This window comes from Ammospiza caudacuta, chromosome 5 (genome assembly GCF_027887145.1).
Source record: "Ammospiza caudacuta isolate bAmmCau1 chromosome 5, bAmmCau1.pri, whole genome shotgun sequence".
Taxonomy (NCBI): Eukaryota; Metazoa; Chordata; class Aves; order Passeriformes; family Passerellidae; genus Ammospiza; species Ammospiza caudacuta.
The window spans coordinates 16,603,813-16,631,465 of record NC_080597.1 but is presented as its reverse complement, the minus strand read 5'-3'; the positions used below and the strand labels follow the sequence as shown (position 1 = coordinate 16,631,465).

General features: G+C 39.5%; 1 protein-coding gene across 1 annotated transcript in view; it reads left to right on the top strand.

Annotated features, from left to right (window-relative positions):
* SCUBE1 (signal peptide, CUB domain and EGF like domain containing 1) overlaps nucleotides 1-27,653 on the top strand; it is a 189,225-nt gene that overhangs the window by 131,249 nt on the left and 30,323 nt on the right. Inside the window, exon 9 of the mRNA XM_058804924.1 lies at nucleotides 14,899-15,021. Coding sequence (XP_058660907.1) covers nucleotides 14,899-15,021 — 123 coding nt within the window. The remainder of the gene's footprint in view (nucleotides 1-14,898; nucleotides 15,022-27,653) is intronic.

The following is a 27,653-nucleotide window of genomic DNA, read 5'->3' as shown; positions in this document are numbered from 1 at the left end:
CAGGTGATCTCACAGACATGTTTAGGAGACAGAAAGTTCCCTCCACATCCCCACCTAGAGATGGAGCATTTTCTTGGCTGTGTGACACTCGGTCAGCCCTTCTCAGCGCTCTGGCATATTTAACCAGAGCGGTGTTGCGCTGGGGTTATGTGCCTGCACGGCAAACATTTCTCCTTCCTGCTGTCTCATTGTCATGGTGACCCAGCAATGGGGAGGGCTCTCCACTTCCTCGAAGCAGGCCCCCATCCTTCAGCATTCCGCCGTAGCAGAGAAATGTGGCACTGACGCGCTTAAATACTTGACTGCGCTGCAGTGGGAGTATCAGAAATGCCTGACTGGTGAATGATCTGTCCAGTAACTCAGCTCTGAAACCTCCTTTATCATTAAGCAATCTAGAAAAAAAAAAAAAAAAGCGAAAAAAAGCGAAAAAAAGAAAAAAAAAAGCAGGAGTGTAGAGACTAATCAAAGAACTGCATTGAAGTTTATTTGAAATAAAAGGGAAATTTTGCATTGGCTGTGCTAGCTTGATATAATAATTACATTTTTTAAATCTTGACTAATTGCAGCCTATTACAGCAGGAAAATGTGTTTTAAATCAGTTCTGAGTACACAAAAAAAATGAAACCCTGAAGGTGAATTAAATTTTGAAAATATAATTGTTTCTGTGAGAAAAGGGTTTTTTAAAGAATGAGTTCCAATGAAATAAAGTATGTCATGTTTTGTTAAATATGAACTGAAAAGTTTCATTAAATTAAATGCTTTAAATTAATGCTTGACATCAGTTTGGTATAAGATTATGACTCAGATGCTGAAGGTTTTCCACTCTTTTCATTCAGAACACACTAAGTGAAAAGCTCACTGTGAACAGTTTAGCTGGCCAATTTGGCTTCATTTCCTGGCTACAGAGTATCTGTGAACAGTTATGATTTCCTCCATACTTCCATTAATTGAAATTACATAAAATTTGTTTCAGTTTTTTTTCTCTAAATTGGATTAAATTGACTAGAGCACTTAGAATTGCATCTTGTCAGTCCTAATCAATTCGTATGAAACTGAAAATGTTTCCTCTTTTCTTTAAAAATAGTACACCAGACAGAACACAGGTTATTTTTACTATTTATTACTATTAAGATATAGGTGTTAATCTCATGCATCCACTGTTAGCTTGCCTGAATTATGATAACACCTTTATTTCACTGTGATTGATTAGGTAAATTTCAGAGTACAATGTTTTTTTCATTTGTTGCCTTAATGCAATGGTCTTCCTGTCAGAGTACCTTTGATAAACTCAGGTTTTGTTTGATTCATATCCCCAATCAATTTGACGGTTTTTTTACATGTTAGCAAAAATTAGACAGTAAAATATACCCCAGTGCAAGAAAACCTCTAAAATGTATGCATCAGTCAATTTTACACTAAGGCAGATGAAACTTTTATGGCTTGTATCACCACACTTCTTACAACAATAGAGGTCTCAATGCCTTTAGAGTCAAGGCTGTAAGTTTGGAACAGGCCTTCTGAACTAAATGGGTCTGACCTAAGAGAAAAATACAAGACAGACCCAAATGATTTCATGTGAATGAACTTTTATTTCCCCTTAGTTGTAAAGTGATCTCATTAAAAGTAGTCACCCAAATACAAAGTTTTCCTTGGTTGAATTCATTCACATACATCACCATTTTAAATAGAAAGGAATTTAAATTATCTCCTGAAGAGTTTAAACTTTAACATTTAGAGGCAAATCTGTTCATAGCTGTCTGACTACTCCTGCTTTGAATCCACAGCTTCTTTCTATGCACCTCCCATGAGCAGTGTGTGCAATAACTGTGATGCTTCACACAGTGCAAGGAGTATCAGTGATCTTAGAGCAGGTCCTGGGGCTTACAAAGAGAGCTTTTCCCAGCTCACCTTTCTCCAGCAACATTAATTATTGTTTGAACACATGTGAAGAGGTCAGTTCAGCTCCATCCACACAGACACATAGGGTTTTTGAGGAACATAAGCATTATGAGCCATTATCCATAACAAGACATTACCATTTTCCAATGCCTTCTCAAAAAGAAAAAAAAAAAAAAGGAAAAACATACATACATGCAAATGTTGTGAAAGAATGAACTCAAATGAAAGAAGTAGCTGACAGTCATCACCTCCTCCTCTGCAGAGTGCTGTGACACCAGCAAATGTCAGCATAAATGTCAGCTTCAGAATTACAAGCAGCAGTGGGTTTTTGAAGAGGATGTCTGGCAAAGCCAGAAAGGGCAGAGACCTGCTTGTCTTATTCCCTTCTAGTCTGATTACATTTTCCTTGATCATTGCACTATGGCCATCTCTTATCTTTGAGATAATTTAAGTAGTTAATAGAGTGATTGTACTTTTTACATTTGACTCTGGTTCATAATGTCAGTGCTTCATGCCAGAGCAATGTGGTGTACAGAACATTCAATTTTGTAACATTCTGCTGATATAGTGCCTTGGATTCATAGTTTGGTTTGGAAAGGAGCATACAGGAGATGGTCCCTTAGCCTTACCTTAGTCAAAAGTGCAGTGACAAGGAATGAGAGAGGACAGCTTTTCCTTTAAGCTGATGAGTAGCATCTGTCTTCTTGCTGCACATAAATGAAGGTATCTGGGCTGGATCACTGGGATATCCCAGGGCTGTAGTGTGCATGTTTTTTGGAGTCTGTCAAAAGTACCTAGGGGAAAGACAGGATTACTCTCAGTATACTTTAACTTACTCTGCTGGAAAAAAAAAATGCCAAACTCTGCAAGTGGAACAAGTTTGAGATACACTTAGTGCTTAGACTCTCTATGAAGAAGCTGACCTGAGCACATAAACCACTTTACCCATGATCCTTGGGAGTGGCAAGTAGTACAAATGTTTTAGGGTAATAAGTCAGATAAACTTCTGACTTTTTAGGGGAAAATTTCTCAGACATTTCAGAAAACTGAATGCTCATGGGATTTCAAGTCAAGAACCTCAGTAGGAAAGGCACTGAAATTTGCTGTTTCATTTTTTAAAACAGAAGTTGTCATCCTCAAGCCTTTGTGTAGACTCACTTTGTGTGACTCTTCATTTGATCCCCAAGGCCACTGTTGCCCCCACTGTGGATACCCAACTAGAATCCCCATCCTCTCTCCTATGCATCAGCCCCCAGGGGCATCAAATTTGATTTTGCACCTCACGCCTTTTACTTCTCTCAGGAATCCCACACAGTGAAGTGTGTTCTAGAATATAGTCAGAAGAATAGGTGACCCCAAGGGAAAATAAGCACAGCCTTTGGTAATTCCTGGTGGGATTAGAGGTCTCACATCATATGGTTCAGCTACCTCCTATTTGTACAAGCCTAAAGAGGTGTGCATTGGGAAATAACATGGGACAGCTGGCACCCTCTGAACTCATCTCCTATTGCAATAACATGCTCCTAAGGACATGGAAATAGTTTAATCCCAACCTGTGGGGTACCCACTTTACTTGTTGTAGCAATATCTCTGAACTGGGTTAGTCTTTCCACTTCCCCTCAGAGGAACACAGTGCCTCTCCTTGAGCTCAATGATAGAAACAAAATATAAGAAAGAATGTTAATATAGTGGTGCTAAGAGGCCTGTGTTGTCCATTCAGATGTGGAAGTCAGTGCAGGACAAATTCTCAGTCCCTCTCTGGTTTTCTTCAGTGTTCCTCCCTCTGAAAACATCCTTCTCCAGGGGAATCAGAGTGCCTTGATTTTTTTCAGTGGCAGGCCAAAGCCAACTGAATTTATCAAATTATTTTGTCAAAGCCAGTCCACAAGCTGTCTGAAGTCAGAGGGTAGAGATTTAGAAGTTTGCTATTAAAGTATGTGTTGTCTTTTAGCAGCCCTTATGTGTTGACTGAAATGGTTCATTCTGAGCCATTCCTCCCCCTCAGATGGCTTTCTCCCTACTTCTCATCAATTTCAGCCAAGAATAAACTTCCCAATAATCAAATCAAGATCTAGTTTTCATAATTCATTATAAGCAACTCTACTTCTATCAGATTTCATACACAACTCTACTTTCAAGTAACAGCAGCTACCCTCCCAGAGTTTGCCACTAGTAATAAGTGTGTGTTCAAAGATAAGCCTCATTTGAGTTTGCTTCTCTGTACCTGCAAGCGAAGAGCTATCAGAAAATAGATCAGGTGTAATCACAAGGCACCACAGCCACATGTCAGAACAAAAAATACCTTTGCCCTGTCCATGCTGATCCCAAGGCAAATACGAATCTTTTGGCTGAGGTCTGTCTTATAGCCTAAAAACAAGGGAAAAAATAAATTAAAAAACCTCTTATGTCTTTGCATGAACAGAGGGCCACCTTTGCCTTGCACGAGAAGCCGGTGCCTAAATTAATTCATGAACATGAGACTGAGATCAAGAATGATAGTAGTGAAAATGTGGGTTCTGCAGTAGTTAGATTAGTGCTTTTAGGAGGAACAAAAATATTAATTTAAAATAATACTTTTCTATTTATGTGTGATGCACAGATTAAATGTACAATTAAATGTTCCATTAAAATAGCTTAACTTCCTTAAAATCCTTCTGACAAACCAGTTCTGACCATTACCCAGTATTCTGCACAGTTAAAGGGTTTTGAGACCACATACCATTTTCAGGAAGCAAGCAGGAAGCACTCTTGGTAAAGGCAGACTGGTGTGAATCCCAAACGGCTCAACTGCAGAAAACAGCGGATTTTTTTTTTTTTTAATGCTGCTGCAGCTTGATCACCCTGTCTCTTCCCCTTCCCAGGACTCCTCTTTAGGTGACAAAAATATTTGATTAAAAAAATAGAGGCATTTGTGACAAACATATAACTGAAGGCAGCCACTGGGTGATTTCATTCTGTGAAACAATAGATGTGTCTGCCCAACCAAAAAAAAGGTAACAAAAACAACATTAAATGAGAGGAAAATTAGGAATTCTATCATGAAAACAGTGGTCCTGTTCAGGGCTCGAGTACTGGCAAGATTTTCAGAACACACACTTTGGGGAAGCCCTGAGACAAGTCCTATAATTGGACCCACTAAATGCCTCTACAGGGAAGTTTTTGGCACATGAATCAACCACATGCATGCTGGAGAGATAACAGGTAGGCTTGGAGTTGATGAGAGAAGAAAACACAAAGGGAACTTATTTGCTAGGAATGACAAATGGAAAGATAAAGCCAAAAGGGAATATTAAAATACAGAGGCAGTTTTGAGGTTATTTTTTGTTTGATATGACTCTAAGTGAGATGTGAGACCATCTGTGTCCAAAATAAACCATCATAAACATCAGGACTGAGAGAGGGGAAACTGAGTAGCCAATGGGAGAACAATAATTGAGTTCAGCTTATCAGAAGAGATGCTTGTTTTAGAAGAGGTGGGTAAGACTCACAAACTGGATGAGAGCAGGAGTTCCCTGGTAGCTACAAAAGCATTTTCAAAATAACTACCTAAATGTGAATTAAAGAAGCTAACATTAAGACCTTTTTGCTAAGGCTGCAGTCATTTTAGGCTATTCCATCTATGTTGTCCAGGTCTCAAGACAAAGAACATGCAGGATCAGTCCAGTGTGAGGAAAACAGAGCAGCATCCAGCAGGCAGCTGTAGCAGCTCATTAAAAGCTTTGTGTCATGTCCAGAGAGAGAACCACAACCATCTGGGCCAGCCCTGCTGCCCTGGAAACAGCTGTTTCTAGACTTGCTAAGACTGGGAAGTGACTCAAAACTAGGTTTCTATTTTTTTCCCCCACTTTTTTACAGCAGGAAGTTGACTGTTGTTGGTGTGTGATAAGAGAAGTGGTAGAATATTGGACTGAGGAGAAGGCTCAGAAGAGGTCATGGTAAAACCATAAATTGTGGAAGAGGTGTTGGAGAGGGGGGAAAAGCTACTGGTTGCGAGCAGAAAATGAGTGAATGAGTAGGATTTGAGGGAGAATAAGATGGAAAACCCTTGGTGGTACGTAGTGACAGTGGTCAGAAGCCTAATGGGGCAATCAGAAAAATAAGCAATTGGACACGCACTGAGGAGTATGTATGTGACTGATTTAGACACATAATTGATTCAGACTTTCCAAGAGACACTTGAAGTTTCGACCTCAGTGATGAAAAATCAAATTATAAACCCATTATTAAAAAAAAATAAAAAAGAAATGTAATTTTTAGATATCAACACAGCCAAAATTTGTCAGAAAGAAGAAAATGGAATGAAAAAAAAAGGAGAGAGAGAGAGAGAGAGAGAGAGAATGGAGAGCAAAATCCTTCTAACTGCTGCTGCAAATTTATCTAACCAAGAATATGTGTGAAACTTTCACTGCCCCTTCCCTATTTTTAAGGGAATTGCCTTTTAGGTTTTCAGCTGGGCCTTGGGTTTGGGTTTTTTTTGTTTAAAGAGATACAATTCATTTGTCTGCTGTAGACTTGTTCATGACAGACAAATATAATATAACAAATTATCTTCCATTTAAAATTTGCAGACTTGGGTCAGCTGCCATGTAAATCATTCTGTTTCATTCCCTCCCAAGGGTTTCATCTATCCCCACAAAATAAATTTGTGTGTACTAAGTTAGGGGTTTTTTCATGACTAGGCAATATCCCTGTTCCCTAGAAACTTGCAGTTGTTATTTGTCTTCGTGAACCTCCCCTTTGAAAATGCCAAATCCTTTAAATTAATGCTTCAGAGGGTCATATTTTGCATTTCAGTTGTTGAAAAGACCTTGCATTTATTCAACAATATAAAGCCCCCTGAGGATCAACAACCACGGTATATTATGGAAAAGTGTGCTGTGCTTTCTGTTACTTGGGAGCTGACTACTCACATGATCATAATTTCCAACTTTCAAAACTTAAATCACTTTTTTCATTATTTTATCGTTGCCTTTTTCATTATAAAATATGTTTTTTCTTTCTTTAATATGACTAGATCCTGCTCTCAGTGATGCCTCTATCTTCCCTGGTACAGAGCAGATCCCTGGCTGCTTGAAGTAGTGTCTTCAAAAACTTTTGGAGGGTTAATTTTTTGGTCAGCATTCAAATTTCTTTGATTCATTAAGAGCTATTTAAATTATCATGGACTAATTGTATTCAAGTGCCCCTTTCAGAAGGAGTAGCTTTATCCCAGGAAAGCTATCACAGTTTCACTGGGATTTTAGAGAGAACATCAGTACCTTTAACTGCCCTTAATACCAATTTTATTTAATTAAATAAACACTTTTCTATAAGCAAACTGGGATTCTTGGAAATAAGCACAGAGCTTTCCTGAGCAGTTAATAATTCCAAGGGGGTAAATGAAAACAACCATGGGTAAATTTAAATTGAGTTCATACACTAAACTTAGGGATTCTTATATATTGGTCCAATAGTGCAGTTATTTCACTTGCCCCTTTGCTCTTCATTCAGAGTATATTGAAAAATTAAATACAGTAAAAGCCAGGCCTTGATTTTTAGTGACAGCTAGCACAGAGAAAATGGCCAGGGATGTCAGCCATAGTTCTGTCTGATTTACTCCTTAAGAAACACTGAATTAACTCTTTTATTCTTGTTAATAACCTGCAGCAACCCGTTTTGTTCTGCCTCTGCTCCTGCTGCATAAACATTACAGATAGAGTTATTCTGGTGGTGTGGCTGTGTGAATAATTACGTTGCTCATGGAATTACTCTGGTGGTAGTGGCTGTGTGAATAATTGAGGTGGGTAAGCAGTCAGCCCAAAGTATTTGCACAGTTCTCTCCCACTGTTTTACCCACAGCCTCCAGATCCGCCTGTACTCACCCACGTGGCCACAGGTGCAGTCGAGTTTCCCAGAATGTGATTTCCTGCACTTTCCACATGCTCTGTAAAAAACAGAGACACATTCTTTGGTGTCCCCAAGTACACATGGGAGATTGAACAGCACCCTTATTTCTCCCTCTCCAATGTTTTATAAAGAGTATTTTGATGGACGAAAGCATTTTGATTGATAAAATGTTACAGGAGGAGGAAAAGTAGTTTTATTTCCTGGGATTCCTGTGAGCTTTATCTTTGTTTCTGGCAGGGGGACACTGGGGAGGAGGGGTAGTTTTAACATTTAGCTCAGCCTAGACACTGAAAAGACTATCAGTCTATATCTTCATGTCTCCAGTTCCCTTCACATTCTGGTGTCACAGCCTCAGCTTGCACTGTTTGGGTTTGTAGCGTTTGTAGCATTGCACTAACATGTTTTTAAGGTTAGAAAAGAATTCAGTGTTCAGCAAAAATTTTAAATGAAAATCCTTTCTTTTCACATTAGATTTAGTAAATCCCTTCCCCTTTACAAACGAGAAATCTGGGCCTAACCTATTATGACAGCATTTCTGAGTTTTTCACCTGTGAAGGTTTTTGTGTTTTATAAATCTAATTAACTGTAATAAGAAAATAATAGGACATAATGTTTGTTTTACAAGGTGATTGATCTCTTGGCAGCCTGGCAGACTCTTTTATTGATTGGTTGGTGGATAATGTCAGAGTGGATATGTCCTGGAGGAGAATAGCTGACACCTAAATCCATATGTGACAGATTACCATCTGTGTTGGAAGACAGGTTTCTTCGTGAAATTGCGAAGATAACAGGTGAAAATTGAGAAAGTGACATGAGGGAAATGTGTTGAAACCTGCCTCAACCTTTCCATGCTCTAAGAGCATTTACACAAAGCTCTCTATTTTGTGGGCAGCCTGTTTTCAGGATGAGGAAGATTAAATTTTAATTACATTCATTCCTGTCTGCCCAGTCTAGATTTAATCCTGTTAATTAGGAAAATGCCTTGTCCCACAACCCAGCTATAAAGCTAATTAAACAGAGAATCTTCATTTGCTACTTAGTGGAACTTCAGTTCAGTAATGACTATCATACTTTACAGTTAATTAGCACTGTGGGAGGGAAAATGAGGATGTTGTTGAAGCACAGAACTCAAATTAGAGGTGCTATAATATATGCTTTATTTCATTTTGTAGCTATCTGATGCAGGCAAGTTGCACACTATCCGACCTGACTCAGTTTCACATTTGTTAAAGAGGAATTAATTAAATGTATCTCTCCTGCAGAAGTGTTGTGTAGGTTTAATGTAATGAAGAAAATAAGCTGCTGTCCTTTGTAATCCTCAAGTGGAAGGTACTGCATAAATAGAATTATTCCTCCCTGAAACATGCAAGAGACAACGGACTGTGCAGTTTCAGGTGGAGTGTTGGAACAGAAATTGTACCTCCTAAAGTAAACATGGCCCTAACAGTCCTGCAGAGATTCACAAAATCTTCCAGTGCAAAGCACTACCAGCAAGGAACCTGCTGCTGGATCAAACCATTCTGAAGCCCAGACCAGAAATTTAAAACAACTGTAATTTGACTTTAAAATTTTGACAGCAAATGACTTGGGTTCCTAACACTTTGTTCCATAATGTGCATTTGAAAGTATTGGTCCTGAAAATGCCGAGTGATAATTACCGATCCTCAATTTTGCAAGTGAAATAAAGCAGGGAAGTGTTACACCTTGCCCAAATGTTGGATAAATCCATTGTAAAACTGGAACTAGGACTTCCAACTCCCTGGAAACTAACTCCACAACAGCTGGCTTGATGCTTCTGGATGGAAGAGCAGAGCCTGTGCTCTACTTTGATTTAGATTTTCTCATAGTGGCACTGATCCAGTGAATCCACTGATCTGGGGATATGAAATTATCTTTCTACCTTAATGAGATATCCCTGGCATGCATTAGTTAAGATGCTATGCAATATTACATTTAGAGTATTGCAAGTGGAGCCTGGTAGCTTCTGCTTATGTTAATCCTGAGTGTTTACAAGTTTTATTGAGAAGTGGCAGGGCAAATATCAAAAAAATTTCAGTCTGAGCATTGGTGGCTTTGTAATATTTGTAATGTAGAACAGCATGCAGTGCCAGGTGTTTTGTGCAAACCTGTGCCGATTGGCACCCTAGGGTAACCAGCTGAGTTGTACACTGAAATTGGATTCAAGTGTGGATGAGTTAGTTATTTTTTCTGTTCCTCTATTTCCCTACCTCCAGCATGAGGTTAAAAAGTTTTGTGGCTGCTTTATTCTTTGTTGTCTGTGTGCAGCAGGGAACTAATATCTGTGTCAACAAGGCATCAATAGTTCCAATTTCTAGGGGACAGTGGTGATTTGTAAAACCATGAGGAAGAGCAAGGGAAGAAAAGCAAGGGAAAATTGGGAAATCAGGGAACAAAAAAGAACTAGCAAACCAGTGTACCTTGCAGAAAATGTATTTATATTGATGTCCACTGTACACTGGTAATAGCATTACTAGTTCCAACACGCTGGCTTTCATTATTAAAAACAAGAAGCTTATGAAGTTTCAGGAATTATTTTAGGTTGATCTGGGAGTATATTCTTTTCCTGGAGCTAGGTAGCATTTTAAATCTGTGAAGGATTAGACAGACACAATCAGTTCAAATATTTGTCCAGCCATTGAAAGGAGGATCCTCACTTCCGCCTGTGATGAGGCTCTGGAAACCTCCATCTCCATCATTGTTCAGCAGCTAAGTGAAGATTGCATGCTGATTACCCTTTCAGTTGCCTTTAAGCAGCTTATGTGAAATGTTAAGTTCTAAGTTACCTAAAATCCCTGCTTTTTAATTTGTTCCCTGGCCTGTATGCAGTGAGGCAAATCTCTGCGGGTTTATATGTGCATACGCAAGTGCATACATGCACCCTGATCAGAACCAGCTCCTTTCAAGCATGAAGTACACTGAACAGAGCTTAAAAAAGGTGCAAGTGGAACAGGAGCAGGCATTCCCAATAATCTTCACAAGATCATGGAAAGAAAAATAACAGTCTGCTTGCTTAGCCAAGTCAAATTGTAGCATTGTAGCTATGCAACTTAGCACAAAGCATCTGAGTTTCTATATTTTTATTTCAAGCTGATTCCACTGCCTCCCTCACATTTTGACATCCTCAGAGAAAACAGGAGAATCTATTATTATAGATTAATATACTTATTACAATAATTATATTATGGGTTTTGTTTTTGTTCATTTTTCTATAAACCCAGGATTCATTCCTGGGCTCACATGGACACACAGCTTTTGTGTTGGTGTTGCTGAGCTCCATCTCCAGAGGCAGATATTTGCAATTGGGGTTTTTTTCTTCAAATATTACAACTTTAAAGAAGGTGTTAGCTTCCTTGTTGCAAATCTTTGCTTTTGTTTGTATTTAATTGCTTGGATGAACTATTTTCAGAGCTAACAGGAGGCTTGAGTGATGAGTTGCTTGTTACACCATAACTTCACCTGATAGTTTTGACCATAATTTTCAATACTTCTCTGGTTTCTCACTGGCCTGTGTTTTCATATCTGCATGTGTCCCATTTTGGTATTTTGTAGCAGATCATGAGCTTGGATGAACAAGGTATTATTTAACGATATTGACTCACTGCATTGGGATAAATCCCTTGGGGTTTATTCCCAACACACTGAAAGCCCATCAGACCTCTCGGTCTGAAATTACTCTCACAGGATCATCAGGGCATTTTATGTGCAACCCCACAGTTCTTTACATCCTCCTGCATTTCTGAGGATAAAGGGGAGCAGAGCCTGTGGGAAGTTGGAGCTATTTTTCTGCAACCTGCATCTCAAGGAGCCACTTGAGAACTGTTTGAAGACAGCAGGTTTATGGCTGCTCCACAGACGGTTCCAATAATAGTAGGGAAATATTTGACTAAATAATGTCAAAGCTGGTAGAGACACCACAATGGGTTTCCACTGTGTATTTTTGCCCAACATGAGAGGCAGACACACTTACCCTCTGTGAAGTTCAAAGAGGCACTTGACAAAGTTGGGTACCAGTGAGTTTAAATATAAACGTGGCCTTACCTTCTCATGCAGTGGAATAATTTATTTTCACATGGCTCATAACACATATTATTTATGACCAAGGAAAGAAAAATAGTGGGGATACAGACTTCTTGCAGTTTCTCTGAACCACCTAGACATGATACATACAGTTGGATACTGCTCTCTTCCAAGTGAAATGCAGCAATGTGCTGCTCTCCACAGAGTGAAATAATTTTTACATGCCTTGTCAGTCTCACTATGACCATGGAAAGAAATACAGTGAAAGCAGAGACATTGGCACTGTTTATGTTATTTAGAATGTTTTTGCAGCTAACAGTTTTGACCTCTATTCTGTTTTGATGGTCCCTGTTTCAAAAGGTCATGTCATGTTTTCCAGTTAGAAGAAATGAATAAATACTTTCTTTTCCTGTGGACTCTCACAGGTTTTACTCAGATCCTAGTTTAGAATTCCAAAGAATTGCTGGTGTAAAGCTAATATGCTGCATTGTTAATGGAATTACAGGTATTAACAGCCTAAAATCTACACTCTGATGCCAGCAGGATTTCATTATTGCCCCTTATGGTCATGAGAGACACAGAAAAGAGACTGGAATTTGGAATTTAACATGTGAAATCCAGGGGCCATCATTTAAAAACATCAATCGTTACTCCAGAATGGTGTTTGACAGGCTGCAAGTAATTTCTACTTCAAGCAGTCTCAGGCAGCAGAGTAGCCCAAAGGTCATGTTGTTCTTATGACGAGTAAAAGATACTTTCTTCATGATGGATGACTCTTCTGTGTGTTTATGATGCATAACGTATTAGTAATTTTAATTCACAATTCCATTTGTCCCACAGTTTTGTCAGGGCATGCTAAACTGTAGTTCGGTACACCTGTGCTCTGCTAAAGGATGGGACTTTTTGTGGTAATCCATCCTAACACCCATGCCACAGTCCCAGTTGCACATTAGGGAGCTGGGAGGAATCACTGCTACAAAAGGAAATGCCAGGCTGCCGGAATTGGGCCAAAAGTTCTTGTCTTTTCTCTGCCAGTCTTGACCTGCGCAGATGATCACAGCCAAACCAAAAGGGTTGCTGCCTCCAGTCTCCTTGTGTTACAAACGATGACCTCAGTGTGTTCTTCACCAGATCTATCAGGTTGGGAGCCCAGGGTTATCTGTTGTTGGCCAGCCAAATGCCAGAACTGGAGCACTACAGACAACAAACAGACTCCTGATTTTGGGGCACTTTGAGAACTTTGTTACCCAAGACACAAAGATTTCAGCTGCTTTTTGCACAAAGCACTCAGGGTGTTCCACAGCTGCTGCCTGCAATTTACCCTCATTCTTTAATTGGGTTGAATGCAAAAGCCACTGCTCTGCAGAGCCAGACACAAAAGTAATAAGCAGCAGCATTACTTCAGAGAGTCTGAGAACAAATTTCCCATCTCCTTGCCTTCAGTGCAACTCATAAGGAAACCTTTATAACAATATACATTGTTCTTGCTTATTTGAGCCCTGGACATATTTCTGTCAATGTGTGTGCAACAAAGTGCTCTTTAGAAATGATGGCTGAATTTCCCTCTCAGTGGTTCAAATTTTTAGATTTACCGCCTCACTCCTCTTGCTGCTGTTTATATTTTACATGCAGAAATGTGGTAAGCACCATGCCTCGTTCCCGTGTTGGAATCATATGTTTCCAAAAATTAATTAATTACTTTCACTAAGAATCCTGCTGAATTCAAATAAAGCATGCCCTTCATTCACCATCTTCTTGCTGGTTTTGATAAATTCCCATCTTCATATGTAAGACCTGTTGGCATCTAGATTTGCATTTTGCAAGATTTACTCTTTAAATGGCCAGCTATTACCTCAAAGTTTCAAAGATCTTATAGCAAGAAGCTTTCCAAAAGGAAACATTGCTCTCCATTTAGTTCCCTAAAAGATCTTGTTTTCAATTCCAGAAGTGGGAAGCCAAGGCTCAATGTCATATTACTTCTTCACTATATGCATTCATTAAAAGAGCTATTTTTTGGCACTATTCTTCTCCTGAAAAATAGTAAAAGTACTTTTATTTCCCCCTTTTTCAAAAAAATGTAAAAACATGGTTTTATAATTGGGGGAGAATTGAAAGATACCCTGTATTTCAAATGATGTTTTGTGGCCTGTTATATACTTACTTCACAACCTTTTATGGATTGGAAAAGAGATTGGTCATTCCAGATCTTCATAACATTTAGGAGAACTTAAAAGGAGTGGGAAGTAGAATAATCAGTATGAAATTCAGAACAGAGGTTTTATCAAGTTCATCAGTCCACTCCTAATCACTATTTGAAGTAAGAGCAATTGAGCTATCCTTCATACTGTGTGTATGTGTGTATATATATATATATATATATATATATATATATATATATGGCTTTCAAATGAAGGCAATAGGTGCTCTGTCTTCAGAATAACTGAAGAAGCAACATTTCACATGCACTCAGAGTTAGTTCCTTTTCTGCTACACCAAGTGAGAAAAGTTTGATACATGAAAATGGGTGACACTCTGTGTCACTGTGTCACTGAATAATGAACAAAATAACACATAATGCTCATTCTGAGAAAATCTATCCTTGCATTTGTTTGTGTAAGGATGATGGAAGTATTTCTTCAGAATTCAAGTGTCTTTTACTTCACATTTTTATTTCCTCAAATTTTTGTTCTTATGTTTTGTTAGTTCCTATACAAGGTAAAACTATTCACATCCTTCCCAGGTTGAAGTCTGCTGTCAGGCAGAGCACTCCATCTACAGAGAAGCTCCCATGAATGTTCCTTAACACCAAAGTACCTCACTCAGCTTGAGTTATCTGTTGGTTCCAGTTCTGAGAGAAACACCTTTATCTCCTGAACAGATCAGGCCATAGCTCTCCTTGTAAGCCCTGTGAAATAGGTCTGGGAGGGACACATCTGACCAGCCTGGTTCCTGACAGGGACAGCAACCTCCTTGGGGATCTGAGTATTCCTGTATTCCTGCCCTGAACGACTGAATTGCTGTCACAAATTAAATTTTTGCTATCATGAACTAAATCTTTGCTGTTCATTCTTGCAGATATTGATGAGTGTTTGGTAAACAATGGTGGCTGTGACCATTTCTGCCGAAACACGGTTGGCAGCTTTGAGTGCAGCTGCCAGAAAGGCTATAAACTGCTCACAGATGAAAGGACCTGCCAAGGTAATAGCTCATTAACCTTACTCTTCACATAATGAGAATGTTTTTTCCAGTGCATTTTTTTGTTGTTGTTGTTTTTATACTTAAGTCATTTGTACTGCAGGTTTTAATTGTACTGCCATAGGAAGTAAGGTTAGAAAACACCTATGAGATTTCTGTTTTCTGAGGTGGGATCAGAAGAAATGTCTTGTTTCATTGTTTTTAGTAGTAGGAATGCCAGTGTCCTGTTAAAGTGTAAAAATCCAAGTGGGGTAGTGGAATAGCCTCAGGCAGAGAGTTTTATGTTCAGATCCTCTCATTTGCTATGCTCTGAATGGGACAGAGGCTTATCTTATTTAGACCAGAATCATTCAGGGTAACTGACTGTAATACAGCATTTGCAAGATTTGAACTAAAAAAACTGGGTTAGATTTCTAAGCTCACCTTTGCCTGATAGAAACTATTTATGAAGGGATAATGGTGGCATTTTGTGGGAATTCAAATGAAGTATGTTTTATATCATTTGCTGTGCATGTCATGATTTATTACCTAAATCATCTGATGTTATGTATTCTGTGACTAATTAGATGCATAACCATTTCCAAGTACTGACCATGTCCCTCTTTGAGGAAATGACATTTAAACTCTGTAGCTTTACTTTTTTAAAAACTCACAGGAAAGGCTAGAAAGATGAGCATGCATCAATAGAGAAAGAAAGAGGAGGATGATGTATTCAATTAAATTTTTGTGCAGAAAATGCCATTTTATTAATACATTATTATTTGCATGGGTTTTGAATAAGTAAAAGTTATGAAGTCCAAAACAGCATTAGTATTTTAGATCTTTTTTGTTTATCCACAAAGGAAAAACCACAATCTGAATATATATGTGCCATTCAGAATTTTTCCATTGCTTCTCATTGGTACTTCTATCCATCATTTGAGAAGCCACCCTGACTGTGTGATTAGGCACAAAGGAGTTAGTGAAAGGTTGGTTTTAGGCTGGACAGGATGGGAAGAGCTGAGATTAGCACAGCTCATGTCACATGATTCAGCAGAAATAACACTGTAGGATTGTGTCCGACATGGGGAAGTTGCCAGGTTTTGATTTACCTGCTAAAAACAGGGACAGAATATTAAAAAGAAACATTCCTTTCATGATGTATTTAGAGATGGTTGGAACGACCTTGTTCATGAGTTTCATGTGTGATGACATGCTTTCACTGTGGTATCAGTCAGAGGTTTCCCCACTGAACTAATTGTTATGACATCAGGGAAAAACTCAAGAAAAGTGAGGAAAGAGCTGGTGCAGAATTTATTTTTTCATTATGCAGAGCATTAATAGTAGGCTATAAAAGCTCCCTGTAAATAATCAGGTTTCTGTAATGATAGTGAGAATCTAGAAGCAGCTCTGTAAATGCTATTCAAGTGAGTTTTGTTCTTTCACGTGCCAGAGATCCGGAATGAGGGAGCCACCAGTAACGATACACACCATGCAAGGACTAAAGCAGGAGCTGATCTTCTTCCCCTCATGTGATCAGACATGGAAGTATAACCATGGTCTGGGCATCCTGCTTTTTCCATTGTCAGTGAGGAAGGACAGGCAATCCATCTTGTCTCTACATGATACACTGATTGATAAACTGTAGCTTATCTGTTGCTGTAAAAGATAGATAAGTGCAAGTGCAGAGAGTTTTTGGGCTGGACAAGTTCCTACATCCCAGAAACTCTGGTTCTTCATAACATGAAATCTGGAGGACAAAGTCATTTCCTGTTTAAAGTCTGAGGTATTTGGGCCCCCTCAAACATGGTGTGATGCCTGATTTGTGGAGAGATCACTGTGATAATTTAGTTCCTGTCTGGTGCTGAAGGTGATAATTGGTGACTCATGCAGTCAGTATTAGCCTGCTAATAAAGAGAGAAGGAAAGTTAATGCAGAGCAAGAAATTGCTGATATATGAATCACCTGCACTTTGCTTCTTCCCCTGTGAAAAGAATATAGTCAGGGGAAGTGGTTATAGTTCTTAATGTCAGCTCCATCAGGAAAATGTGGTTTGGGGTGAGTGACTCTTCTGGGATATAAATCATCCACATTTTGGTTTTTTGTAACAGCTGGTCAACACTGACTGTAAAACATTAATGAGAGATTCAGGGAAATTTATTTTAGGCATATTAGCCTTTCCAAATAGTGAAACAGAACAGTCTAATTTCTGTTTATAAAGGATTCTGTTGTTCATGTTACATCTGTTGTTTTGATTCATAATAGAGTTTCCATTATTTATGATCTTTCTGTCAACATTGCCCTTCTCTTCTGGTTTTCATCTTTTAAATAAAGATTTCTTTCAGTTACTAATCAACATGTTTACAAAACACTCATTTAGGGCCTTAGGAATATGCCTTGTTTGGGACTGGGTCCTGTTTACTTCGGGTGGCCTCCCCAGTGTACAGAGCATTCATCTCCAAACATGTCCATCGTTAATATCAGCACAAGGCAATTCTACACATTTCAATATTAAATGTTCCTTTCTATTCCCAGTGAAATTCTGAAGTTGTCCCACCTCACCTAATTTCCTTCATGTCCTTTCATTGTAGACCTCAGAGCTGACTCTGAGATTACAGGAAAATTGTATCAGTCACAGACTTTGTTCTGGTTGTTTGCAGAGCTCCCACCCCAGTCCTTCCCCACATTCATGCTCTCTGAGAAGATGAAAGTATTTCTCTTTCAGTTTTTAGGCAGGAAGGGTGAAGCCATATATAACAGCTTGCCTAAGATCATGCACATAAATGCCTGGACTGCCCAGAGAACAAATCTCCAATTTTGGTAAATCTGCCCCTGCTCATTTGCCCATAACAAGGTATTCTTTTTCTCTTGTACTTGTGCTCATATCCTGATACAAAAATTCCTTGATTTTTTCAGGAACTCTGAAGCTTGGTGCTCTCTTGGTGCCACCCCGCATGTTGAGTGCCTGTGTAAGCAGCCCTTGCCTTAGGAAAAGGCTTTAAAATGCTCTGAATTTGTCTGTTTACAGCTAAACCATTTTTAGTCCTGGCTGCCAAGAAAACCATTGTCAATCACAGATTACTTCTGCTAGGGAGTGGTTCTCATGCTGTGGCTCCTTGTTAGACAAGGAGAATGTGGGGGGTTCCCTTCCTTTCCCCTCCCCTGCATTCCAGCCATTAAAAGGAAATTTCTTTGTAACTCAGAAGGTGAAGAATCCATACTGCAGTATGGAATATTGTGCAGACTGATACTGTTTTCCCAGTGTCTTTTTTTTTCGCTCAGACTAAAAAATAGATTTTTTTCCCCCTCCTTTGACTGAGAAATCACTATGACAATACCAAACCCATCTATTGTGTATTACTTTAATTGATCCCTTAAGTCTAAGATGTTGCAAATACTTTGGTGCAGGAAGAAACAGTTGGATCTATTTGTAAAAACCTAGCAAAAAGAGGTCTGCATCTCCTTTGAACATGTAGTAAAAATAACATAGCTATATTTATAGCAAGGAGAGTTTGTGTTTGTAACCTTTTTGGTAACAGAAGGACAACAACTCAGATCAGTTCTAGAATGACATCAGCAACAAGCAAGCAGGCAAGACTTGCTGTAATGAAATAATGCTGCAATGAATGTGTGTAAGCTCAGACCTTACACATAATTACCTTAATCCTCAGCCAGGATGAGTTTTAGAGCCAGTTAACTTAATTGCTTATTCAGTTTCTGTTTGTTGTGCAGTGATCTTGAAAAAAAATCAACAATAAGCAGTCTCTCTACTCTGCTCAAGTTCAAGCTTCATTAAGCACCCAGAAAAATGTGTGAAATTCTCTCGTAATTAATTTTCTCTTCCTGCTCTAGGCATTGCTTTCTGCAAAGCAAGACAGGGAAAGACAGCACACACATTTGTTGTAAATCTCTCTAGGGAGTGGTAGAGATAGAAGGAAAAAAAGGGGGGGGGGGGGGGAAAGTGCTTTTAGTAGGAACACCCAGTGATCAGTGTGTAATATTTTGGGCTGCTAAATCCACACTCACCCTCTACCCCTCACCACCCCCATTCAAAATAGAGACAAATCCTCCTACACCAAGGAATTTAAACTTTTGTAGGGGGCAAAAGCTCAAGGCATTTGCTTCATTCTGGTCTCGTTACAGTCTCCAGAGTAGGCTTTAAGTAGGGTTTGGTGATATCACAGACATAGTACAGTCTGCTCAAGTTGCCTTCTCACCAACCATTTGAATTGGTAGAGCCACTGTATGAAAGGAGATGACTGTCCACCAGGGAACAGTACCTCCAGGGCACGTGGAATACCTGCATGGGCCACCTGGCCTTTTTGGGTCTTCTTTACAGCCATGGATAACAGCATTTTTTATTTGCTTTGAAGTATTGCCTGTTTGACTGTTGGTTATTCTTTACTACCTTCCTGGCAGATGTTAAACAAATGTAATTGACCCTTTTGTAGCCAGGCACTGGAACACAGGGTCTCACAGTCTGCTATTGATATTGCTGGTGTCTGTCCAAAGGAGATTCAGAGATGCATGTTTCTACAGTAGGAAATCCCAAACAGAATTTGCCCCGTTACTTCATGAATAACTGAATTTTCCCTCTAGTAATTTTCTGTGGGCACTTTTTGCTATATTTAGATAGCTACAAAGCTCTCCGGTGGAGGTCCAAGTAGAGCAGATTTGAGGTGGTTTTCCCTCTCACTACAAGGGAGTTTTCCCTCTCATGAGCATTAAACCATTGTATTTGATATTTGTACTTGTCTTTCATTGAAAACAAATGTGCTTCTTATGCCCCACTGTGCCACCCTTCCTCTCTCCTCAGTCTCACCTCTAGACAAGTGTTCCTCAAGACGTGATGCTCATGGAGTGGAGCAACTGGAGTAATGGCCTAGAGCAGTGAGGAGATACTGAAGCAATTTCCTTAGTAACTCTGGCAGCATTTTGCAGTGCTGTCCTGCAATATACCTCAAATTTTGTCCAGCTCTGGATTTTTTGTTTCCTGGGGCTTTTTGGTTTGGTTTTTGTTTCATATCTCTACATATCTGTCAATAGAGGGGTGGTTTACTTAGGGCTTCCAATGCCTACTGTCAGGAGAAGCCTTCTTTCATCCCAGAATGAAAGAAAGAAAAATAGCACCTTGAAAAACAGTAGTTGTCTGTGATCCAAGGATCCTGCAGGCCTGATCTTGAAACATTGCCCTATTAACTGGGTAGGTAATCACCTCTCATAATGTCCATCTTCTAACTGTACGAAATATGCACTATTTGCCTTCCCAGGGTAAGATTTGGATCTCCCAGCACAGTATCTCCATTTTGGAAATGAGTATGAAATGAGGGATTAATCATACAGGGAAGGACAGATAGAAGGTGTTGGTGGGAATTATTTTTGGCCTAGAGAAGCCCCTAAAGATTAGCTACAAAGATTTCATTATACTCTTCTGTATGGAACCATTGATGATAAATGTGGATATACAGGACCAGTTTAATCCCAAATAAATCAGGGCATCCACACCAGCAGCACTGAATCCCCAGCCATCTTTGACACAGAGTAACCAAATCAGAAAATAAAAAATAGCCAAAGAGGTTTTCACCCTTGGGTTACATGACAGTGACCTGTCACTCACATTTGGTTATACAACCCAACAAAGCAACGGGCCTTGTCCCGCTCTCATGACCTGATGAAGGTCCCAGGATTAGGATGCAGCCCTTGCATTGATTTATATAGGACACAATCGCTCATCTAAGATAACAAAACACATCAGAGCATAGAAGTCAGGGCTGGAGCATCTGGCCCCTCAGATTCAGTTTATCAACATGGTTCGACTTTCCAGTGAAAAGGGGTGGAAAGTTTCGTTGTTGGTCTACTCCTCTCTCTCCTTTGCTTCCCCCATTAAATACACAGAAAAGCAAATGCACTCATATACTCATCCTCATCTGACAGATGTGTCCTACCATGTAAAATACATTGCCTTGTTGCAGGCTGATTTTCATCCAGTCCAGCTGAGTGTGGCCCAAGTGTGTTTTAATTGTGGGAACTCTTCATACACAGACGACAGTGCTGGTTAAGCTGCCAGGGCAGTGTAGCTCGAGAACCAGGCACTGATGCTCTGGAGGAGATACTGGGAGCTGCTTGTGCAAATCAGGCTAGCTCAGAGAAAGAAAACTCAGGATGATTTCCCTGTCACTGATGGTGTTCACTCCCTATGCAGATTTTCTCTCTGGCATTCTGCACCACTGAGCCTTACAAAAATATCTCGCTTTTGACAAGCACCATATTGCTTCTCGCATCAAGATTAAAAAATACTCCACTGGGTAAGCAACATGTTACACTGTCAATGAAAGGAATACTTCTGAAATCCTTTCTGTTACACTGGGTGTCAGTGAGACTGTGAATATTGGTACAGTCTGCCTCTGTGAGAAAAAAGGGTTTCAAGATCATACCCAGAAACAATAAATGCCCCAGGTATGAAGTAAAAACAGCTCTAGCCAGTACAAGTTTGTTTGCCAAGTGATAGTATCTGCAGTGTTGGTTGTAGCAACTAAGTCTGCTGAAACATGAAAACAAACACATCCCTCCACCACCTCCAGTTCTCCCCTCTGCAGCAGTGTTTTCCTAAGTTAAAGGGGAATGTTCTTTGGTTGCTGCTTCTTGGAAGGCATATTAAATCTCACAATCTAGGCTTTAAATCACTTTCTAATAGAATGAGACCTAATATGGAGAGGGCAGATGGGACAGATTATTTCACTTCTATTTTCCCATGAAGCTTCTGACATAGGCTACTGTTGTAAGTTAGAAAGTAGATTAGTTTGACCTCAGGTCTCATTCAGTATGGTAGCTCTTATACTGTTAAACTCTATAAAGTACACTGCTCTCAAATTGCCTTTTACAGCTCTGTCTGGCCCCCTCCTCTTGATGATGTGTGTGGGAAGCCAAGCAAAACGTTCCATTAGTGTTTAGAAAGTGAATTTGAGATATATTTTTCAGTTGATGTTGTAGGATTTATGACTTGTGTAGCACAGAAATTACTTTACTGGACTGGACTCATGTTATGTATTAATGAATTACCAGGATATGAGTCAGCCTTGGAATAGTTTGAGCAGGAAGGTAGCATTCTTCCACAAACAATAATCTGTTGATAAATCATGCTGAAAGCTGTAATTCAATAGGAATTGTTTTTAAAGAGAATCAGAGAAAGACTATATGTGTATATCTATTCTCCACTATGGCACATTAATGCCATATTACTGAGCTCAAGCCTTCAGTCACACTGATTATGGTCAGATAGCCTTTACCCTGAGTGCTAAACAAAATTGCAGTAAAATGACAGCCCTATCCAAAATATTAAAGAGTTTCATTTTTCTGTGCTTGCATCCACACTCCTGGGCCTTTCAAAAGTGCCCTGCTTGGATTATTTTCTTCTAATGACAGTAAAAGACTAACCTGTTGAAACAAAGGAGTGTGATTTTTCTTACATTAGCCATGTTATGAACCACTTCTCTTTCTTTTGGTAGCTTGGAGATGAGGCCTTAGTTAGGACAGGTGAAATAAAACCAAAAATCTAAGCCCAAATATTGAGTCCGTGGAATGGAGGGGTATCTTCTGGTGTTTTGCTGGGCAGAGGAATTTTGAGACATATTTGCAAATCATGGTGTTGGTGTTTTCAGAGGGGGATACCTGCTGGGATTCTGCAGAGGCCAGCCTTTCTGGGCAGGGTTTTTAAGCAGGCCTTTGAGGCAGAGCCAGAGAACAGCAATTCTTGTGTATATTCAGTGGTCCCTTGACTTCAGCAAGAGCTTGAAGCAAGCTGGGAATGCACAGGTCCACGGGAAGTGAAGTGCTGCATTTGAGTTCTCAGCTGAAAACTGAAACTGTGTTGTTGTACTTGCTCTTTCAGCACCATCAAATAACACCAGGCATGTTTTCACCCAGACTAGTTCCTTGTTCCTTCAAGAAGTCTCACTAGCAGCTCCTACCAAAGGGTGATAGAGACAACACCTTAGCAACCTGAACAGTTTTCTCTTTTCAAAAATATAGCTAAAAATCAAATGTATTGTAGGATAGAGGGAATATTCCTTCCTTGATACAGAAAGGGTAAAACCTTTATTATGTTCTCCTCAGGCTGTTAAGCTGCTCTTACAGAATTGCTGTGTAAATAGTGGCTTGAGCAGAGTGCAGACTAGTAAACATATTTATGTTTGTAGGAAAACAAATAAACCTGCCTGAAGTTTCTTTTAATGCACTTCTCTTGATATATGGCTTCTCCCACCCCAAGCTCTTGACGTAGTAGCACAGTTGATTCCTATAATAGCAGTAGATAACTCAGCTTGCCTTTGCCTTGGGAAATGATTAATGCTGGAAAATTATACAATTGCTTATAAAATCCTGGCAACCTCTTGATAAAAGTACTTATTTTCTTTAAAAAAACACTGTAAAAGTATTGACTTCAATTGCATTTTAGATTGTCCTACCAAAACAATGGTAAGAGGATAAATGTAATAGGAACCAAAGCCAATTGCCTCCTGCTGGGTTCCTGAGATTAACAGAGGAACCTGAGCACAACAAAGCCCTTAAGTAATGGAGGGGGGGGGAGGAGCTGGGACAGGTAAATGTAGCCCAAGAGCAAGGGTAGTGTCTGGGAAGTCTGAGATTTGGCACAGTTTTAGTTTCCAGTTTCGAGATGTCCTTCACACAGAAAATTAGGCTTTTGCCTTTCTTGTCGCAATCTCTCTTTCACTTCATGTCACAGCAGATTCAGCCCTCAAAGCCTGGAGGATCTTGTGTAGCTGGGAAGTGGTTGTGTCCAACTGTCCCACAGAGAAATACAGATTGGCTCGAGAGGATCTGTATTTTTATACCATAAATACTTCTGTTTCAAAATTGTGTGTCAAAGACAATCTGTACCTAATGTGAGAAAGCTATAAAACAAATAAATTCAGCACCAGAGGTGTGTGGAGGATAGTGGTCCCCACTTCTGCCAAGAAATGCATTTGTTAGCACAAGTGCATCTTTTACAGAGCACTGAAGATGTGCTTGCACAGATTGGTCCCTGGAATGTTCATACATTGAGAAGAGTTGTCATCCAAGGTGCCCACACTGCTACAACTTCATTGGTGCTGACTTACATAACAGCTTTGACTTTATCAAAAATGCCACTGGCTGTTGCTGTGCTTGGCATTCTCCAGGTTAAGCATTCGTGGGGTACAGGTTTGAGTCAGGCTCATTTTTCACAGCTTTCTTGACCTTTCTCTGATTTGCCATTGCTGAAGTTGAAAATGTATTTGGACTTTCTTCGGCCTTCCACCAAGCACTTCCATCCCTTCCTGATGCAATCAGGGGAAGATTTTGTAACTCCTGTGCTCTGACAAAATGCTTAGCTTAACTCATTTCCTATTGATTTTTGAAGTAATAGGTTATAAAAGTGAATTATACCATTAAGTGTACTTAGGCATTTTTTATACTATTAGCTTTGGATGTTAGAAGATAATGGTGCTTTACTCAGGTTCAGATTCCTATCGTGCATTTTTATATGTTTTAAAAATCATTTGGAAATCCTCTCAAAATTGTTATTCACAAAGATAGCAGTATGGAGAAAAGGCAGGATGAGAGAACTGCCATGAGCTTATGGTGAAGTTAAGTGTGATGTGCTCAACAGAGAAAACCAATACCAATTTGAAATCTTCCCTTCCAAATGCCTTTATAGAACACCTCCCTAGGCTCACTTTGTGCCTGTGACCTTGGGCAGATTTACTAATTTTATACCATTGTGTCTAATTATTAGTAGGTTTTTCCATGTTCCATAAGAGACCAGGCAAACTTTCTTACCTGAAATAAAAAATCCCTTTCTTTTTTAACTTCTCTATTTGAAAGTATCTGCAGAGCTGTCTCTGGTGACAGCATTGGTTTTCTCATTCTTCTCTCTGCTAGGACAGTTGACTGAATTCAGAATTGAGCTCAGATGAAGAATTGGAGGAAGAGGGAAGCTTGGCTTGGCACTTGAGGCCAGGCACCTTTCCCTCCTCAGCAGTCACATGGTGAAAAGTTGACTCTGCAATTCCCCAACTCTGCTTGCAGAACTAAGATTTAGCAAGTAGTTTTGCTCAACCATGTTTAAAATATTAGAAAAAGTAATTATCTGCCAAAATTGAATTTATCAGGTAATCCTCTACTGTTATTCTGGTTTTAAGTTTGGTGCTGCCCCCAAAAATATCAGATTATGAGGTCTTCCATGCTGCTGCAGGGAAACATGTCAGAATTTTTTTTTTTTTTTGTTCAACAGCAGAGAAATAATAATATAATAATAATGGTGGTGATAATGATGATGTATTTCATTATAGAAAAAACCTTGGTCCAAATCCCATCACCTACAGTCAAAGAAACCCCAAAGATCCCAGAGCTGGCTGCCAACTTTTGCCTGGCTGAAATTGCCAGATTCTGCAGTTTCCATCCAAAAGCATGAACCTTCCCACCCCTTGGTAATGCAAAATCAAGCAAATCCATGGCTGATGCATGAAGCAGAACAAAGCCATAGTGCCTGGGAGCAGACTTGGCTCTGGAGGGCTGACAGGAAGAGGGATGAGTGGTGGTCACTGCGCTTGGCCCACGCATTAAGGGAACACACACGAGTGTTGAGGGAACGGGCATTTACTGCAGCGAGATGTTGATCCACAGCCCCATTTCTGCAGACTCAGAGGAAGTCCTGAGGGAAGCTTGTGGAAGAGAAGGAGCTTGTGGATTCTGTGTGGAAGAAAAACTAAATATGAAATTTTTGAAAGAAACTGAAAAGAGAAGGGGAAAATTAATTTGTTGCTACGTGAGATCACATAAAGCTCTCTTGGAAGAATTCCTGGAGAAAAGATTGTGTTTACTGAGGAGAGGGAGCAAGGAATCTAGGCCTACAATTTTATTGCCAAGTCTTGTTTTTTAACCTGCTTTCCTTTTGTTTTCAAGCTCCAGAGATAGCACGGTGGTTCACAGAAAGTGCAACTGGTCTCTTTTGATAAGGTCTAATAGCAGAGATAAAGGAAACAAGCTGCCATTTGCCTTTAAAGACCTTCCCAAATGTACTGCCTTGCTCTTCCTAAAAGCAGTTCCCTTTGCTTTAACGTCTAGGTAAATAGTGGGAAACCAGTTGCTGTGATGTTAATGAAGATGATGAGTTTGCTGGGTGAAGAGTGGTCCCCTTGGTGCTTAGCATCAAAGAAGGACCTGCCTGCTGCAGTTCCTCTAACACCCAATGAAAGATTGCTGTCTTTTGAACTGAGGTGAATTCACAGGAATTAGTAGAGGCAGCCAGCCAGCCCAAGGGAGCTGCTTAGTTGGAATCATTCCTACTTTCTTGTGTGTAACCTCAGGCCCAAGAAAATAATATGAGAAATCTAAAAGGAGGTACTTGCTTGTTCCTGAAAGGATCAGGTATGCATTGCACTTTCTAAGATAAATTCAGCCTCTAAGTGTATTGAGCCTTTACAAAATTTATCAGTTAAAAGGGGCCACACCAATTTAAACTCTGAAAGTTAAATTGATGAAAAAGATTAAGGGATTTGTTCAGGAAAACACCTAGACAATCCCTTCTGGGACAGGCATGCTTTTGGAGTTTACCAGCAAAATGCTGGAGGCTGCTTAAGTACAGGAGGTTGTACTAAAAGAGTATGAGTATTTAATGTTGGCAATAAATGTCCTCATTCTATCAAAATAAACATCCAGTTTCTGGATTATGTCTTGGAAGACATTATTCAATTTCAGACATGTAGCAGAAGTGTGAGAACACACAGTAACAGGAGAAGTTACTGATGCCCAGATATTCCTTAAAGGAAAACGAGAGTATCTAAAATGATCAGACCAAAATGATAAACAACAGAGGCACCTGTGGCTCCCTAAACTGCATTTGCACCAGAGCTGTATGGAGTGTTCATACTGCATTTGGTACTGTATGAATACACAGAAAGACATGGCCTGTCCTAGGAGGGACAGCCCCAGGAGCAGAGATAAGGGGTTATTGAGCTTACTGTAAGTACAGATAAGCTGGGAGGTAGATGAAAACAAGCTGTTTTCAGGATCTCAATATACTGAATAAAAACATACAGACAGAGGCAGATGATAACATTTGTCCTTAGTACATCTATATACTGTGTGTCTATCCCTGAAGCTGAGTAGCAGTCACTTTGTTGTGTACTGCTAAATCCTTTAAATACCTCCTCAGTGGGATGCTTACATAATAAGTCACAGGTTTCTAATTATTTATTGCCTCTGTCTCAAACATATACTGAAGGGTTCTTTTGCTGTTTATATACATGTATTTGTTTTATTACTTCTTTGCATTCTAACAAATCATCTCTAATAAAAAGCACATTTCCTTGTGAACAGAATCAATTTCCTTCAGAAGTCTTTCAGCCCCTGATTAGTGGGTTACATTTGGTCTTCACTAATCACATACTTAACTGTGAGCAATAAAGTTCTTAAATAAATAAATACTTTAGTCCAAGTCAACATTAGTCATAATGGACAGTTTCCCACTCCAATTTCTGAACTACAAGATGAGACTGTGCTACCTGGGCACTTAGCACGTCCCATTAAAAGTACGGCAATTAATGCCAGATCTGTTTTTTCTGCAGGTCATTAGGTATGTTATTAACAATTAAGTCTCAGCAGCAGGATGATTGCAG